Source organism: Lacerta agilis, chromosome 3 (assembly GCF_009819535.1).
Source record: "Lacerta agilis isolate rLacAgi1 chromosome 3, rLacAgi1.pri, whole genome shotgun sequence".
Lineage (NCBI taxonomy): Eukaryota > Metazoa > Chordata > Lepidosauria > Squamata > Lacertidae > Lacerta > Lacerta agilis.
The window spans coordinates 94,106,699-94,124,896 of record NC_046314.1 but is presented as its reverse complement, the minus strand read 5'-3'; the positions used below and the strand labels follow the sequence as shown (position 1 = coordinate 94,124,896).

The 18,198-nt window shown below is 45.3% G+C and overlaps 2 protein-coding genes across 5 annotated transcripts; one reads left to right on the top strand and one right to left on the bottom strand.

The window, feature by feature from the left end:
* Window positions 1–1,708: 1,708 nt before the first annotated feature.
* Window positions 1,709–14,278, bottom strand: ANGEL2 (angel homolog 2). Of its 4 annotated transcripts, none has more exons than XM_033144789.1 (9): window positions 14,133–14,278; window positions 11,969–12,384; window positions 9,899–10,158; window positions 9,086–9,155; window positions 7,505–7,929; window positions 5,253–5,379; window positions 4,657–4,720; window positions 3,510–3,673; window positions 1,709–2,039 (listed from the first exon to the last, which is right to left on the bottom strand). In XM_033144789.1, the coding sequence occupies exons 1-9, from the start codon at window positions 14,168–14,170 to the stop codon at window positions 1,888–1,890; spliced, it is 1,716 nt and encodes a 571-aa protein (XP_033000680.1). In that variant the 5' UTR covers window positions 14,171–14,278; the 3' UTR covers window positions 1,709–1,887. The 4 variants fall into 4 exon arrangements, with proteins under 4 accessions (XP_033000680.1, XP_033000681.1, XP_033000683.1 ...); XM_033144790.1 differs by having other exon boundaries at window positions 9,899–10,155; window positions 14,133–14,277; XM_033144792.1 differs by having other exon boundaries at window positions 14,114–14,217.
* A 459-nt stretch (window positions 14,279–14,737) lies between these two features.
* Window positions 14,738–15,938, top strand: KTI12 (KTI12 chromatin associated homolog). Its single transcript, XM_033144793.1, has one exon. It carries the CDS (start codon window positions 14,825–14,827, stop codon window positions 15,617–15,619), a length of 795 nt encoding a protein of 264 aa, XP_033000684.1. The 5' UTR covers window positions 14,738–14,824; the 3' UTR covers window positions 15,620–15,938.
* The last annotated feature ends 2,260 nt before the right edge of the window (window positions 15,939–18,198 follow it).

Here is an 18,198-nt window from a genome sequence, read left to right as displayed (position 1 = left end):
GTCTATGTCTTGTGTGTGTTCTATTAAGCCATTAGCATGAGGATTATTTTTTAAGCTGCACTGCTGAGTTATAACTATACAATCGTACCTTGGTTCTCAGACGCCTTGGTACTCGTCCGTTTCGGCTCCCGAACGCTGCAAACCCACAAGTGTTCCGGTTTGCGAACGTTTTTGGGAAGCCGAACGTCCAGCGTGGCTTCTGATTTGAGTGCAGGAAGCTCCTGCAGCCAATTGGAAGCCATGCCTTGGTTTTCGAACATTTTCAGAAATCGAATGGGCTTCTGGAATGGATTTTGTTTGAGAACCAAGGTACAACTGTATTTGGATGATTAAACTAATGAACTGTGCTTCCATCTGTTTGTTTCAAACCTATGGAGAAATGCAGTCTTGGTTTTCTGCCAAATGCAAAGGTTATTTTAGGTGTTTTCCTTATTGCTTCGTGAGCAGTTAATTAGCTACTCTGAGGTATCTCCCTTTAAAAAAGAAACAAAGTCAGCAAAACCTGCAGGGACATTGTAGAACATTAGTGCCGAAGAACGGCTTCCGAGGGCCAAAGTAATAGGAGAATACAGGAGAACTGCCAAGCAAAGGGCTTGACTGTGCTCCCCTTGAACTAGCAAAGCTGCCTGTGCAAACTTGCCACCTCCCTCCTCACTCTCCCCTCAGCTCACAGTTGCATAATTGGCTAGACTTGTCAACAGCTGCTCACCTGTGATGATCAATAAATTGCTTACATGGAACTAGGCCAGCCAGCCAAAGTATTGTAAATGGGAAGGTACTTCATTCAGGGTCAGCCCCCCTGCCCCCCGCTTCTAGGCTATCAAAGAGCCAAAAGTAGAAATCAAGTTCTAAGTTGATGCGTGATACGGCTGCTCCAGATTTATTTGCAAGGCAAATATTAAATAGGTGTGGCTTTGCAGATCGCTGTGGCTCTGTGCCAGGGACAGACACACCCTTTCCATTTTTACACACACAACTGCCCTCAAGGCCTAATTGTATCTCACACAGATTTGTGAAGCAGGATTTCCTGATATTTGACCCTTTGCCTCAGGCTGTTTACCTGATAGAAAACTACATTTTGCACCACTGCTGCTATGAGCTCCACGGACACAGGTCCGAGAAACAGGCACACCCAACCCATTGCCAAAGTTAGAAGAGGCAGTCAGACCTTTGGGGAACATCATGAAAGCAAACGGGGGTGGAGATCCTCTAGGAACATGGCCACAACCACCAAGTGCTGGACGTAGATGTCAGAAACTCCAAGTTCAAATCCCGTGCACAGCCCTGAAAGCCCAGATGGTAGAAAGGGGTTCTCTTTCATCATCACACACATCTCTCTGGGCTACTCAGAGGATGAAAGGAGGCAAATATATAGTGAAGCCCATCTCCTTGGAAGAAAACCATTAAATCAATGTCTAGAATAAATGCTTGCCTGTAGGATTAAGGGAGCTCTATGAAGGCTATAGCTGCAAGGACGTGTGATGGTTTTCACTTGCTTTATTTTTATTGTTTTGCTGCCTTGTTGACTCTTGCCCTGGACTCCTTTGGGAGGAAGGGTGGGGATCAAAATATTAAGAAATAAAAATCTGATCATCGTTTCTGTTTTAAAAAGTACTTTATACCATCTCTTCAATGAAAAGTAAATATACATTTTTTTAAAAAAATTACTGCACAAATACTTTCCATTATTAAAAAAGGAATCCCAATGTAAAATTCCAATTTGCTTTTTAAATATCTGAGTAGCTGTGATAATTTACAATATATATATATACCTGTATTAAAAACCCATCAAGGAGGCATGCACTCTCCAGTCCCTTTTGATGTTGTAGAGTTAAGGAAAAGGAAAGTGGAACGGTAAAAGACAGGTGGGTCATCATTATTTTGGTGTTACTCTTCCAGCCTGAACTTGGCTAGGAGAGGGAGATGGTCAGAGGAGATGGTTTCATTGGGAAGCCCATTGACAGCCCAGAGATCTTTTTCCGTCACCAGTGATAATCGGCCAAGAAGGTTCAGGTGTCCGTCAAAGGGATGTTCAGCTCCTGTGACAGAAAGAAGAGGCTTTCAGGTGCCTGTGAACAATCCAGAGGTTTGAAGCAAGTAAATTACATCGCAACTGAGCCGGCACCAGGGTCTGGATGCATCATCATGCTGTTCTGAAATAAGCACACATTTCCTCTATTGGTCTTTACAGACACTGCATTCTGGGGAACTTTCACTTCAACGTGAACAATACTGAACATTTATATGATGCTTTAAAGTGTTCATAGCGCTTCACATGCACTTCCCGAACTTGCTCCCCTCCAAATATTATGGACTTTAATGCCCTATTCCTGGCAATTGGGTCATGCTGGCTGGGGCTTATGGAGGCTGTACTCCAACATCAGGCTGGGAAAAGCTACATGATCTACTTGTTTCATAGTTCAGTGTCTTAGGCACTCTGCCACAACAGCTCTCCATTTAACTCCCAGGTGTGTGTGTGTGTGTGTGTGTGTGATCCTTCCCCAAATATAACATGGTTTACCTAAGGTCAGTTTCATCACTGGGTTGAAATCTGAAGTGAGAACATCTTCGCATCACAGTCTCTTGGCCAATATGTCCTGCTAGTTCTCCTGATCACCCCAGTTTAAACAAACAGACCTAATATTCCATCCAGTGGATTTTGCAAAGATGCAAACCGCTGAATATGTGCAACCAAGACAAGCTTCAGTCCTAACTTAGCCACCAAGGAGATCAGCTTGAAGGCACTTTTAACATTATGGCACCATCTGGTGAGCTTTTGCTGTAACTGCTATTGCTTGATTTGTTGATTTTTTTAAAAAGCAGCTTGGCGTAGTAACCTTCCACATGGCACAATGTTGTCAGATAAAATGCATGTGATAATGTGAGCACAGGCTTCGCAACACAATGGAATTGTAAACTTTAAAAAAACAAACTGGTACTGTGCCTTTTCAAGCAGTTTGATCTTTAGAGATCAAATGGAAATGTGGTACTGTATCTCTTAGCAGTGAGAAGCTCCACTTGCTCATCTCTATAGATCCAGTTTATGTTAAATGCATGGGAACAGGCTGGGCTGGTTTATTTGTGATCCACTGGCAAGCCTGAAACTGAACTGTGCAGAAAGGGAAGTAAGTTAGCATTACAAAGACAATGATGCAAAGAAGATCTGTTGGCGCAGGCTACAAATGCAGGTAGTTAAGTGGTGATAAATCTTCTAGTAGGGAATGCAGCCTTGTTTGAGCTAGCCAGGCAGCTTCTATAGTAAGCTGTGTACTGAGCTGTTTGTTCAGTCAGCACTGAAAAGAGAAGTCTGCTGTCTGAATCAAGTCCCTTCTCTTAGTATTAGCGTTTTATGAATGTGGAATAAAAAACATCTTGAAGCGACAGAGCCATGTGTGTTTATGTGTGGGTGCTTTAAAGAGGCTCTACTGTGCTGGAAATTTTGCCCATTGTGCAGACTGGGTGAGCACCTAGCCAATCATTAGTCACCTATCTGCTCTAGAGTCACTTGCCTGGTTCTGCAGCTCTGTTCTCCTTTGCCGCAGAATAGAAGATGTAATCCACAGTGACTGCGCTCCTGGAGTGGCAAGTGGTGACTTCTGGGGTTCCGCTGTCTGGCAGATAATGAGTGTAGGCCGAAGACAAGGGAAAACTGTGGTGCAAATATGTGGGCGACCTAAAACGGGAGAAGTGTTTCAGAAGTCACCAGCGTCTGCTGAGACAAAGGATCACAGATGAGGCCACGCTTACACCAGGGAGTTTCTGCAGGCTACTGATGTTTCAGATGTTCCACCCACAATTGTCCATCTGGCCCTGAGCTGCTGTGTTTTCTGTACCTAAGCCACGTACTTTGATATGACAATCCAGACTGAGAATGCTATCACAGCAAGGCAGGGCAAGAACAACGCGTTTGTGAGCCACGATCGTTTAACAAAGGAAACATCTGTCCTGCTATTGCTTCTCATCCACTTCATAGTGGACATAAGCTAAACTGTGCCCTTCATGCTTTAAATACAATGCTGTATTTTATTCCTTTGTTGATTTTATATCCTGCCCTCCCTCCCCAAAAAGCCCAGGGTAACAAACAAGAGATCAAACAATGAAAAATATCTTAGAAACAGTATCCAGTATCTCAGAAGCAATTCCAAAGGCCCAGTTCCTATTTTGCACAGAACTAAACCTCTGGTAAGACAATATTTGCAAAGTTTTAGTGCAATTATATTGCCAAGAATTATATCCAGGTTAACCTCCAGCTTTGCTCATACCAAAGGCAAAACCAGTTTAGTAATAGGGACACAAGACCTGGAGGTTGTGCTCTCCTTTATCCCATCAGCATGGCCATATGGAGATCAGAAGCATTTACTGTTGCATCCAAACCTGGACGAAATATGGTTTTAACTATGGTCTCTTTGAACAAGCCAACTTTGAACTGGGGTTGGTTTGGCTAAACCATGGTTAACCCTAACCATGATATTCACAAACCCTTACCAGTTGCAAATTTCCAATCTCTTCTTCCTTGGTGTGTTGGAGGATGAAGTGGGTAGTGCATATATAGCGTTTTAGTGAGTAAGACTTTCAGCTCCCTGTTTATACAGGTCCAGAGTTGTAGGAGCTGGTGCCTGCAAACAAGCTGACAAACGCAGTGATGTCAAAATTTACCGTTTTGCTACTGTTACGACCTCTTCTGAATTTTCCAAGCTTGCTTCTTTAGTCTCTTTTCTCTCTGGAAAAAAACCAACAACAATCATAGAAGCATAGGAAGCTGCCTTATACCTGATCAGACCATTTGTTCATTTAGTCCAGTATTATCTAGTCTGATTGATAGCCGAGTCACCAGCAAGACACCCCTCATCTGTTATCTGATTCTTCTATAACTGGAGATGGCAGGAATTGAACCTGCAAAACAGGTGATCTTTGTATGAGCTATGGCCCCTACCCTATATGGGAGAACGCACACAGAACTACAGCTGAGCACTTGGAAAGAACCAATATGACCAGTCAACTCTACTAAAATCACTTCTAAGGCTTTTGTAAACATCCACAAAAACTTTTCACCCACTGATGAATTCCCAATGACTTTATATTTTTAGCTTCTCTGGGGTCAGACAGTGCCTGTAGGACTTGAACTGCCAGCACTGTGTGACTGAATTCCTGAAATGACACACGAAGGAACTGCTAGGTTAAATTCAACTGTAAACGTCGGAGGGGAAGTAACCTTTTCAGAAAACACTTGGGTTATCTGCACTGAAATTTACCTCTCTCTTTTTCTAGCTGCTTCTGTTGCTCCTCATACATACAGTCCTGAGAAATGCCGAGGCTTTGAGGCCAAATGGGGATAGTGAGTATCCTATTGCCCCGTGGGGACTGTTCCTGGCCAGACACCTTAAAAAGCAAGAAACAAAACAAAACCACCAAAGAGAAATATGTGCATTTCTAGAAGATGCTCGACAGTGATTTCTGCTGTAAACCAGAACCCACCTACGTAGAAATCATTTACATTACAAACCAAAAAATGTCTACTCAGAGGTAAGCCCCATTAACTTCAATTGGACTTACTTCTAGATAAATGATTTTAGGACTATTGTCTTAGGTTCAGCCATCCAGCTTGGAGAGCTATTTCATGGCAATTGATAGTTAGCTTGGGATTTTTAGCTTTCAAGATAAATTAGCATTATATATTAATTTACTGTTCACTCTCAACTCTGGATCAGTTTTGAATGTTAAAGAGCACCTGTCTTAACACAAATCCTTTCAATGACCCAACAGTTTATTTCTACTATTGTGAGAGCTGCCACATTTATTTTTAATTTTTGGCTTCCCATTTAGCCACTCTTTGAGCCATAAAAGAACTCCTGCGCCACAAGTACTCAGTTTTGGAGTCTAGTTCGTGAGAGAACTGGCAAAAATGTAATTACTTTACATTTATTATGTGTTTGTATGTTCCTGTGTGTGTGTGTGTGTGTGTGTGCGTGCGTGCACGCACGCACGCACGCACACACATTATTGGTACCACCCCCATTTCATGCAAAGCAACTATGCTCTAGATGATTTTTAGATTATTTACTGTGCTACCAGTCAGCTGATCAGCAGCACCTGCAAAGTGCTATGAAAAGCACTCCACAATACTCTTGGGTCTTCCTTTGCAACAAAGGCTCAACAAGACCAAACTACCAGCTGACTGACTGGTAATGTGGAGTACTTTGCAAATTGCTCTGCAAGACCCATGTTGGCAAAAAGGGGTCACCTGATGCCAGGAGACATCAGGTGATAAACAAGTGGGTGGCCCCGTTACCAACCTGTCAGACCTGGCCCAGAAGGGGCAGGAGAGAGAATGATTCGGTCTGCTGATTAGATCCAGTTCACCACCAGTGTTAGAAACTGAGATATGAAAGCTAGGAGCTAAATGGCACCTGAAACATAGGTTATGGGCACCGCAATGGAGTGTTTAGGTGTGCTTTTTATAACAAGAGTACAAAGCTGAAAATGAATGAACTGCAGCTAAAATCTTATGTTCATTTTTCACATGGTCTAGTCCTCATCTGAAGACTGCAAAAAACAAAGCCATACTTCCCCAGCTCGCCCCCCTCATATCCTTGTGAGGGTCCCTTCTCCAGTCTTCAGAGTGGCTGGAAGCAGGGAGGCAGAAAAAGGTCCTCCTTTTCTTCCAGCAGTGTCAGTTTTAATCTGAAATCTTAGGCTCAGTACTGCTCCCAGAGCTCAGAAACTGCTCGCGCTAATGAAATTCCCTGTTGCAAAATGCGCCTAGAACAATGGGAGTTTTGAATGCTATTCGCCACCCCTGCCCAAAGCAATGCTTTGCAAAGTTCTACTCTTCAAATGAACATATCCTACATCACATTTTCCGCATCACCTTGTTTACTGCAGAACTCCTCAACATCTGACAGAGAACCCCTGGCTCATCACAGGAAGAGGAGGAGCAAAGGCATGTTCTAAGGCAGTGTTTTTCAACCTTTTTTGGGCAAGGGCACACTTGTTTTATGAAAAAAATCACGAGGCACACCACCATTAGAAAATGTTAAAAAAATTAACTCTGTGCCTATATTGACTATATATAAAGTAATTCTCTTGAATAGGAATCAAATAAACACAATTTTTCCCACGGCACACCAGGCAACATCTCGCGGCACACTAGTGTGCCACGGAACAGTGGTTGAAAAACACTGTTCTAAGGCACACACAGTGTCTTAGAGCCGTTGGCCTCACCACAGTCCCATGGTGGGACTTGGAATGTCTTCCACCCTCCTGTGGGTTGAAAGCCCCAGAAGATTATTAATGGCTGCAACCAACTACTTCCCAAGAACAGTGTTTGAAAAACCTCACTCTTGCACTGACTTTGGACCACACAGCATATTTTAGAAAGAACAGCAATGCAAATTATCATCATGGAAACTCCACAATGTTATAGGGGTGGGTGGCAGGGACATCATCTTTTGCATGTTGTCTACCCTTTTTTTTTTACACACCAACTTGACAAATGGCTACCTACTTTCCCTATAGGCAGTCCTTCATAATTCAGCTTGCCTTCCCTTAAGAAATTGTACAGGGGAGAGTGAGGGACGGAATTGAAGTCCCCGCAGATGACGAGGGGGCAGAAACGCCCGTCTTCCTGCATAGCCACGCTGGTAATTTCCGCCAGCAGCATGGCAAGCTGGGTGAGCTTAATGTCCCCCCGCCTCGGGTTATACAGCAGGTGTGTGTTGGCCACGCAGATGGCGGCTGAGGGGGCCTTGCAGGAAAAAAGAGGCTGCAAGAGAACCACCAGGCCCACGTTATCTCTGTCCAAGAGGGGGATGTTGCGCCGGAAGAATTCCACTGGATTCGAAGAGAGGAGATGGAACTTGGAGGCCTTGAAGCAAATGGTGCAGCCATCTGGCTTCCTTCCTGTCCTCATCTTGTACTCACAATGATAGCCTGGCGAAGGGAGAAAAAAGGTGCTTCAAAATGTGTCTCCTTTATACTCTGAGCTAAACTCTAAGTATACATGTTTAATATGTTCTGGTCCATTTGGCTGTATGCCGGGGATGGGGAACAAGTGGTCCTCCATAAATTGTTCGATGAAAACTCCCATCAGCCCCAGCCAGCGTAGGCAATAGTCAGGGAAGGAGTCCAACATCTGGAGAGTCACAGCTTCCCCATCCCTCAGCTACACAGCAGGGGTGGGGTGGGTCTACCTCTTACAGCAGGGATGGGGAATCTCCTGCCCAAAGATGGCACACGAGGCTATTTCCACCAAACCACGCACACCTGCCCCGTCCTTGCACATGAAGTGTGCGACAAGTAAAGATGCAACTGGATTGTCAGTGTGATTGAATTCACTGTGAGGAACTCGATTGCAGAGCGCACCCCTTTGGAAAGCAGGCTTGAAGTCATCACCCATCAGCTGACAGGTGGTGATTTCAAGCCTGCTGATCTGCTGTGAAGGGCTCTTTCTAAGGAAGTCCCAACCCTGCCTGCCTGTCAGATTCGGCTTATGAAGGGTTGGGGAGATAAGGATTTGATCTACTGGCAAGACTGTACCTTGGTTCTCCCCATACCTTCCTGCTTTCTCTCAATTTGCTCATGGAGATAGTCTGGGGTTAAAATGGCCAAAATCAATGAACTGTATGGAGGTTGGCTGGGGAAAGCATGTACTGTATTTTTCCATGTATAACACGCCCCCATGTATAAGACAACCCCTATTTTTGGGGACTCCAGTTTAAGAAAATGGGGGGATGGCCTAGAGTTGTTGAGCTTTTTTTTTGGGGGGGGGGGAAATGCCAAAAATCACCAACCCGACTGACAAACTCTATAAGTTGCAAGCGTCACCAAAGCCACAAAGCGCCTGCCCGCTCACTGACCGCAGCCGGCAATCGCATACCCAATTGCCACAGCGACAGCCAATCCACAGCAGCCCTTGCTGCAGCCACCAAATTGCCGCTGACAAGCTCCTGCTCGCGGCTACAACCAATAGCCCGTCCACCCTCTGCACTATCCATGTATAAGACGACCCCCAATTTTTCACATTATTTTAAAGCAAAAAAACCTTGTATTATACACGGAAAAGTACGGTATACTGGACAGTTTATACCTAAGGCTTCCAAACTTGGCTTGATCTCTATTCTGTAGTGGTCTTCCTGTACCTCTTGCAAACAAAGTACCTGTTGGGAGGAAAACAGGTGATCAACAGTAGCATACTTCCCAACAAAACTTGGCTGACTTAATTTTAGAAACTGGCTTACAACTTTCAATAACATTTCTAAGAATAATAATGGTAATGCTGCAACTGAAAATAATTTCAGGTTATTTAACACTAAATTATGTATTGTAAGACTGGGTCCGATTCAGGCAAATTCAAGCATTTTCAAGCCACACTGAAGAGCATGGTTAGCTCTGCCAGTGAAATCAACGTGCTTTTAAAAGGAACATTAATGTTATAAACTGATGCATGTCTTGGAAGTAAATCCCACTGTATTTCATTCAGCCCAAGGCTGCAATTTTATATTCACTTGAACTAAAAATGATTTACTTCCAAAGAAACATGCAAAGGGCTGGGCTGTAAGAAAATAAGACCAGGTCAAAAAGGGTTGTTTTTTTAAAGAAGGAATCTGAATGGAGAGACATGGCACCAGGTACATGTTCACTATACCTAAACATGAAGTGCATGAAATAACCACATGCTCACTTATGGCAGGTGTGGGAACTTCTTGCCTCTGGATGTTGATGAACTACAATTCCCATCAGCCTCAGCAAGCATGGTGAATGGCCAGGGATGATAGGAGTTGCAATACAGCAACATCTAGAAGGCCAGAGGATCCTCACGCCTGGCTTACAGTCTGTAAAAGATTTGTCCTCCTATGGATTGCTTTTTTACTGCCAGCTATTAGGTTAGCTTCCCACTTACATCTGCATCCAGCCGTTTGATGTCTGCGAGAATGTTGGGAAAACGATAGTTCCAGGCTAGCACATGCCGTTGGCAGTGTCTATACAGGTGAGAGTTGTCTTCTAACAAGTCTTGGGAAAGGATGTTGTACGACATTACGGTGAAATCAAACTTCTCCAGTGTGTCTTGATGATCCTGGTTGATCGGCTTATCCTCTTCAAGGACCTTCATTTTTTTACTTTGCGGGCAAAAGTATTCCCAGTGTCTCTTGACCACACCTGCTGAAACACAACAACCAGGCCAGGAGCAGCGGATTGTTTGCATTCATACTTTTGACTTGAGCTTTTAAAGTCCTGTACAAAACAATTTAAGTCCTGTTTTGGGGAGCCAACTAATTAAATATGAACAGTCCAGATCTGTATTAGGGCCTGTTCCCCTTCTGAGATCAGGTGTGTACTGATCAGTGAGGCAGCCTCTTTAGTTGTAGAGCTCTGCTTAGGTATTCCTCTGCTCAGACAAATCTAGGAGATAGCAAGCTAAAGCCTTTAACATAAAAGTTGCAATAAACAACTTGCTGAATGCAGGCAAATGAGTGGGCTGGTGGAGGATGGATTCTTCTATTTTGTGATTAATTTTCCTTGGTGAAATTTAATTGATATGCTACCTGTATGTTCTATTTTTGGTACTGAATTGCTGTTGAGTTGCAAATTGAATAATAACAACAGACACGTTGCAAAAATGCCTCCTTCACCAGCCTGCTTGGTCTCCATACTAGCTGTGAAGAAATGGAAATATCTTCTTCCATTTATTTCCTGCACTTCCTCCCAGAGGAGCACAGGGCGGCAAACACACGATATATGTGCCGATTAAAACATCTAAAAACAATTCAAGATACCAACACAGACTGGGAATGATCTCTCCTTAAAAGATTTGTTGAAAGAGGAAAGTCTTCAGTAAGCACTGAAACGACAACAGAGATGGTGCATCTGTAATATTTAGTGGAAGTGATCTCCAAAGGGCAGCTGCCACAACACTAAAGGCCTGATTCCTGCAATGTGTAGAATGGACATCTTGATAAGAAGGTACCTGAAGGAGGCCTCTAGAGCACAATGATTAATTGGGGATATAAGGGGTGGTGTGAACTTTCAGGTATACTGGTTTCAAGTTGTTCAGGGATTTGTGCTTCAGAAACAGCATAAAGGTGTCAACTGGCAGCAAGAAAATTCAGCAGGCTGGTGGTGCGGGGCACAAAATAGTAGGATAGAATGATCCATTTATCATTCACCAGTCCACTTAATAGATATATTATTATTATTATTATTATTATTATTATTATCCTAAAAGACTAGTAGCTCAGTGGCAGAGCATCATTTGCCTTGTATGCAGATGATTCCAGGCTCAATCCCTGGCATTTCCAGGTAAGACTGAGAAGGATTCCTGCTTCAGCCTCTGGAGAGCTGCTGTGTGGAAAGCACTGAAGTAGATGGACCAATGAATCAAGAATTGTAGAGCTGGAATGGACCCTGAGGGTCATCTGGTCCAACCCCCTGCAATGCAGGAATCTCGGCAAAAGCATCCGTGACGGATGGCCATCCAAACTCTGCTGACTCAATATAAGGCAGCACCCCATGTTGCTAGTAGCCTGCGTACCCAAGCAGGATATGAAGGAGGGGACTTCACCTCCTCTTTGGCAGGCCTGGAAGTGCAGGCAACAACAAAAATGATCACTCTAGTAAATTTTGTTGGCTTATTTCATCAGCTGTTGTCAACAGTGCAAAAGAATGGTGTGAACAGCTTGTTCATAGGACCATAAGCTGAATATGTGTGGTTTCTAAGCAAGTTGAATTCAGCATATATAATAATATCACACTTTTATCTCATCCTTTTGCCAAGGAATTCAAGGCACCACAAGAATCCGATGAGGTAGGTTAGGCAAGAGACATTGACTGGCTCACTGAGTAAGCTCCATGGCCGAGTGGGGACTTGAACCAAGGCACCCCAGACCACATGGGCTTTCTTCTCTCCTAGAAAAGTAACACAACCCTGTAAATATTAAGAGCAAAGGATCAAGGGAGTAAGATGCCACCATACCTCTTGGTTCTGGAGTGCTTCCTTCTTTACACTGAGGTTGAGGCGGAGACCAGGATGTTTCATCTGAAGGTGAGGTACACAGTTTTTCATTAGGGCTGTGACAAATGTCCTGATCCCCACTATGTCTTCTTCGCTTTACACATGGCTCATCTCCCTCAGCTTTCATTGTAGCAGGACAGAGATGAATAGAAGAGTTTTGTACGAGGCTAGGAAGCTGTGTGCTCCAGAGCAGAGGAAGCCTACAGCTCCCTGGGCAATCCCAAGGGTTCAAGGGTGAGTAACAAGCCCCAAAACAGGATGCGGCTCTCTTCATATGCTGGAAAGCTTGACCATCCCGGAAGAGTCTCTGAGCAACATTCCAGTGGCAAACCCAATCTCTGCCGAGCCTCTGTACACGACGGGACAGCATGGGATATCTGGAAAGAAAGCAATGTTAGGAAAGATCCTTTGCTGTGAGATATACAGAAATGACAACTAGACCAAGGCCTTGTTCTTACTGCAACAGACTAACAGTAAGGAAATTGCATCCTTCTGGCTGATCTCGGATGCTGCGACATTACACTCCTCCGTTACTTGAAATCTGCAACTGGCTTTATCCTCAAATTACAAATATTTAATCTCATTAAATAAGGAATGGCATTGCTTTTCTTCAGGAGAAAATAAACTCTGTCCACTAGCTATGATCCAGGCCTTGCTTTGGTCTCTTAGATGTCTCTACCAATAGCACATTAGGCAGCAATGGGCAAATGCTTTATGTTTCTAGGTGTGGTTGGTTATGACACAAGGCTGAGCAGTTTTGCAATAAAGAAGCAGAAGTGAAACAGAAAGCACACAGTTTGATAATGACTGACAGATACCAAACATATTCACTAATGCTCAAGTTCAATCAGCTACTAACTTGCTTACACATTCATCGTAATAAACTTGCCCTGAAGTTTCCTATGCGCCTGTGCTTTTTTAGTTGATCCCAGAAGGCTTTACTCCTACCCTGCTTTTTACTTTCTGAATATTTTTTCTAACACATTACACAGCTACCTGCAATTTAGATCTTATACATATATATACAGAATTGGCTTATCTCTGGACTTCTCATTAATGGACTTTTTCCTGTCTAAATGTTTTGTCAGCAAAGCAAAATGTGTAACACTGAAATCCTAAGATCATTTCTTTGTTAGTGTGTATTTATACGTACGTACGTACATACATACATACAAGAACATGAAGGCAGCAATCCTCTCCTGTTGTTTGCTCCTAGCATCTTAATACTCAAGAGGTACACATTCTGCATATGGAGGTTTCACTTAGCTATCATGATCAATAACAGTGTACTAAGTTCCAGGGTACGACTGAAGGCACTTTGCTGAAGTTATATAGATCTGGGTCTGGTCAGTGCCAAGTACAGTAACTGAAAACCACATGTATGCTGCCTTCCATGACAGAAGAAAGGCTGGGTGCAAATGTAATTATTTGAGCAACATTTACACAAAATGATGACATTAAGCGGTATATAAAGTGTCAAAATCAAGAAATGCCTCTTTCTTTCACGGGACAGGTAAGCACAGGAGGCCCTAATCCTCACTGCCACCCTTTAAAGCCAGGGTGGGGAACCCATGGCCCTCCAAATGTTGCTGAACTCTCTTCACCCCCAGCCACACTAGCTGGGTCCGACAGGACCGGCAATTCAGCTACACCGAGTGCCAAAGGCAACACCTGCCTTTCAGCCACGGGTGGGGTGGGAACCTGTGGTCCTCCAGATCTTCAGAACCTAAGAGGAGCCTGCTGGATCAGGGCCACATAGTCCAGCATCCTGTTGTCGCAGTGGCCAACAGCATGGGAAGCCCAGGAGGAGGAAAATCCAAGTTAAATAGCGCTCTCCCTACAGGCAGCCTTCAGAAGGATGGCGTTTTTATATTGCAAGCCGCCTTATGACCCGCAGATGAAAGGCGGTAAATTCCGTAATAATTCTGACACTGAAGGCGGAATACAGACACCAGGGTTGGGAGTCCCTGGCTGCCGTTTCCTCCACGAGCTTGTCGAATCCTCCCATGTTGCCAGTGTCGGCCAGCGGTCGGGGTTGATTCGGAGGGACACAGGTGGCCCCCTCTAGCCTTAGGCCGCCCACCCTAGCTGAGCAGCCGCCGTTACCTCCAGGGGGGACACCTGCCTTCTCTGCTCCCCGCGCCGGCCCCGCAGAGGGCTCATCTCAGAGGGCCGTGGCCGGCGGCTCCTTCACCACACGAGCTCCAGGTCCGGCTTCCCCCGCGCAGCCGCATCCAAACAAGCGGGACTTGGCGGTCGTTCCTTCCCTCGCGCAACAAAGGGTCCTCTCGCTTTTGCTTCCGTGGGGGTCCATGGGACTTGTAGTTTGACTTCCGCAACAGACACTGCCCTCCGCCGGCAGACTTATAAATAGACCTATTGAACACGAAAGACTTCCGGGTTCCTTTAGACTCTTCCCTTTAGAACCTGCTGCGATATTGCGCGAAAATGGGGAGGTTCCATTTCTCCTCTGGCGGAGACGAAAAACTTTGCTTCGTACTTTTCTATCAATTGCCATTTCCGTGGGACGAGTTCGACTCTAAAGGCGAGTGTGGAAGCATCTTTAGACAGGACTCCACACTCTACTTTTCCTATCTCTATGGTCCGTGGATAAAAGTAGTCGTAGAACGCTTCAAAGAAGAGAGGGCGGGGCGAATAAGCTCTCTCTCTCTCTCTCTCTCACTCACTCACTCACACACCATCTTTCTTAAGGGCAACACTAACGCCTCCGCCGCCATTTTTGTGCAGGGCAGAAAGGCCCTGAGGGGAAGATGATGACAGCCGGCCCGGCTTGCGACTGAGGCGGAAAGAGGTGCCATGCCTCTGGTCGTGCTCTGCGGGCTGCCGGGGAGCGGCAAGACCCGGCGCGCCGAAGAGCTGAAGGCGGCGCTGAGCGCCGAGGAGGCCTCAGAGCGGCGGGTCTTCGTGGTGGCCGAGGCCGACTTGGGCACCGGCGGCGGAGACGGCGTCGCCCGGGCTGCTCTGAGGGCGGAGGCCGAGCGCCTGCTGAGCCGCCGCGACGTGGTTCTGGTGGACTCGGGCGCCGAGCTGAAGAGCTTCCGCTACGAGCTCTACTGCCTCAGCAAGCACGCGGGGACGCCGCACTGCGTGCTCCTGTGCCCGGGAGGCGCCGCCCGCCCGGACCGGCCTCCCTTGGAGCCGCCGGACTCGCGCCACCGCTGGGACTGGCCGCTCTTCGTGGCGCCCGACGACCTCGCCGAGCCCCTGCCTTGGCCCGAGATCCGCGCCGCCCTCTTCGAGCGCCGCCCGCCGCCGCCCAACCAGTCCACGCGCTCGCAGCCCCTGCAGGCCGCCGGCTTCCTGCACCGCCTCGACCGCCTCACGCAGGACGTGCTGGCTGCCCTCATGGCCGCCCAGAGGAACGGAGCCCAGCCGGGGCAGTTCGTGCCGCTCGTGGTGGACGGGCTGTCGCAGGCAGGCGGAGGGGAGCCTCCGGGGCTGCTGCTGACCCGGCCCGTCAGCCTGGCGGAGCTGAGCCGGCTCCGGAGGCAGTTCCTCAGCTACGCCAAGATGCACCCGGGAGAAGGCGAAGGCGACCTGCCGCAGCTTGGAGGCATGTTCCTGCAGTACCTGGGCCGCAACCTCCAGTGAGGAGGAGGGGCTGGAAGCCGTCGACTCGAAAGGAAAGCAAGCCCGAGGGGGACGGAGCAGGAACGCCGTGGGATTTGGGGGGGGGGGGCGACCGCCCGCTGTGCACGTGCAGTACACAAGACCCGAAAGAGCCTCCCCGACCATGAAGGGAGCTTGTCAGCTGCTGGAGCTTTTGGCCCTGGGTCGTCTTTGCCGTCTAAACTCGAGAGAGGAATGCACCTCCTGCCTATCATTTTAAGTGTGTCGAACTGGTCCGAAACCGATCTTGGCAAAAGGGGTTCAGGATTATTGTAAATAAATGAGTTTTTCCTCTCCGCAAGTCACACACCTGTTTGTATTTTAAGTTGCTCTTTCGGTTATTTCGTTTTTGTTATGCTTCCTTGCTGCAGGGGGGTTGGACTAGATGACCCTTTGGGGATGTCCAGGTCCCTTTCAGTTCTACGATTGTAGGTTCATGTACAGCACTCTAAGGGAGGTTGTATCTGGTGGCACAATGAGTCAGTGTGTCAGGTTGTTTTAACAGAAGGTTGGTGGTTCAGGCCCCCTTGAGGGACACTAGATGACTCAGAATCCTATCCAAGGACAATTCTATGACTGAGAAACAGTGACCTGTCTAAAGCCACCAGTGTGATGCTAATGTAGACCACAATTCTGATGTAAACTGAGTGTGATTCCCTGAGTTTCTTCATCATGGATTGGACACAAACCCACTACAATCAACTGTTGGACTGTGTGTTGCAGGACCACAACTTCTTCTGTTCTTAACAGACAGCTACTACTGCCTTTTCCAAGAGTAAAACAAAAAGGATGAGCATCAGGGCTGGCTCAAGATATTTGGTACCATTGGGGGGGTTATATGTACACTGCTTTTGTAGATTTGGGGTTTGAAAGTTACCTTAAAAGTTAATTGTAATTCTGTTTTTAATTGCAAGCTGTCCTAATAAGGTATTGGAAGGGTGTATAAATAATCCCACATCTTACTTAGTAACATGGAGCATGGTGCTCTCCCATATGAACTGCACTGAAATGAATGGGAATTAAGTGCTCCAGTCCATTTCAGTGAGGCTAACACAGGAGACCCTCTTGGGAATTGCTCATAGTTCATGTGCTATCAATCTAGAATGAATTACTATTTGCCATGGGTGACAACTTTTTAAAGTACCACTTTTATTATACCAAAGAGATGCATCAGTGCCTCTAGTGCGAAAGGGAATATGTTGTGATTCTCTCCGGGGGCCAGTATCTACATACTGGTAAGGAATTAACATTAAATGTCAATTTTATATAGACATTGTGAATGCAAACTATACACCTTGACAATATAACTGGGGGAGAGATGGAGGCTGCTGTCCTATTCACACTTAGGAGCTTGCCCAATTGAACAGGTGGCAATCTCTATGCACAATCACATTGGGAGTGAGTCCCCTTCAACATATTTATTTATGTACTGCTTAATGTCAGAATAGGCTTCTAAGTAGTTTTCAAGTATAAAACCCAATGGCGCATCGTGGAATAGCTCAGTTGGTAGAGCACAAGACTGTTAATCACAGGATTGTGGGTTTAAGGCTTACATTGGGCAAAAGATTCCTGCATTATAGGAGGCTGGACTACATGATCCTCGTGGTGCTTTCCAACTCTACAATTCTATGACTTAAATTTTTTAATAAACATACACAAAATCCAGTAACAGAACAATCAAATGAGTTTTAACTAGCTAAACAACTCACCTTATTGCCATGATGCGGTTCCACATTTAGTTCTAACTTTAAATGAAATAGTTGGAGAACTGTGAGGGCAGAATTGGTCCTCTTGGAACCAAATCACAATTGCCATGGAAACCTGTAGTGCTAGACCTAGAACTTTGGAACCATTGTTCTATTGTGATCACAAAAAACTCCAATCTTAACCAGTGATATGGGTTTTCTGGAAAATTTAGAACTGGAAATTTTTCCTAAACAAATTAGGATAATTTACATCTGGATTTTTTTTCAGTCTGCATCAGAAAGTTTTCTTATGAGTGATCTAATTCAATATTTTTGCTTTATTTGTATTTACTAAACAAAGCAACTTTGAAATTTGTAACCTTACCTAATAACTGTTGAGCTCCTTAGAGGAAAGGTGGGTTATAAATGTAATTAGAAAATAAATATAAATAATAATACATAAATAACAAATTATTATTAAATGAACTCTAAATGACACTTATAAGTTCTGTGCAAGTGGACTTTGGAGGAATAATAAAAAAACATTAATATATATGTTAAATTATGCAGTTAATGAAACTATGGCAAAATACATAAAAAATCAGAGTAACGTGATTTACCTCACTGTTCAGTGCATGATTATGATTATGGCTTTAATTGACATTAATTACTCTTAAGTGCATACCCAAGCCAAGGGGGTAGTATGTTCAGAGTTAACTTTTGACATCAAGATTTTAATTCTTTACCAAGGTACAGTACTCCATGCTCTGGTGACTTCCAGATTTGATTACTGCAGTGTGCTTTATGTGGGAGTCCTTGAAGACAACTCCTTGAAGACAACTCAGAAACTTCAAGTAGTCCAGATGCAGCGGTCAA

Excerpts from the sequence above, each read along its gene's own strand:
- ANGEL2 (XM_033144789.1), bottom strand. The coding sequence starts at position 14,170 with ATGAGCCCTCTGCGGGGCCGGCGCGGGGAGCAGAGAAG. Across the intron at positions 9,156-9,898 it reads TCAAACGGCTGGATGCAGAT|GTACTTTGTTTGCAAGAGGT; the intron begins GTAAGTGGGAAG and ends TCCTCCCAACAG. Across the intron at positions 5,380-7,504 it reads AAGGACTGCCTATAGGGAAA|GTGTCTGGCCAGGAACAGTC; the intron begins GTAGGTAGCCAT and ends TTGCTTTTTAAG.
- KTI12 (XM_033144793.1), top strand. The coding sequence starts at position 14,825 with ATGCCTCTGGTCGTGCTCTGCGGGCTGCCGGGGAGCGGCAAGACCCGG.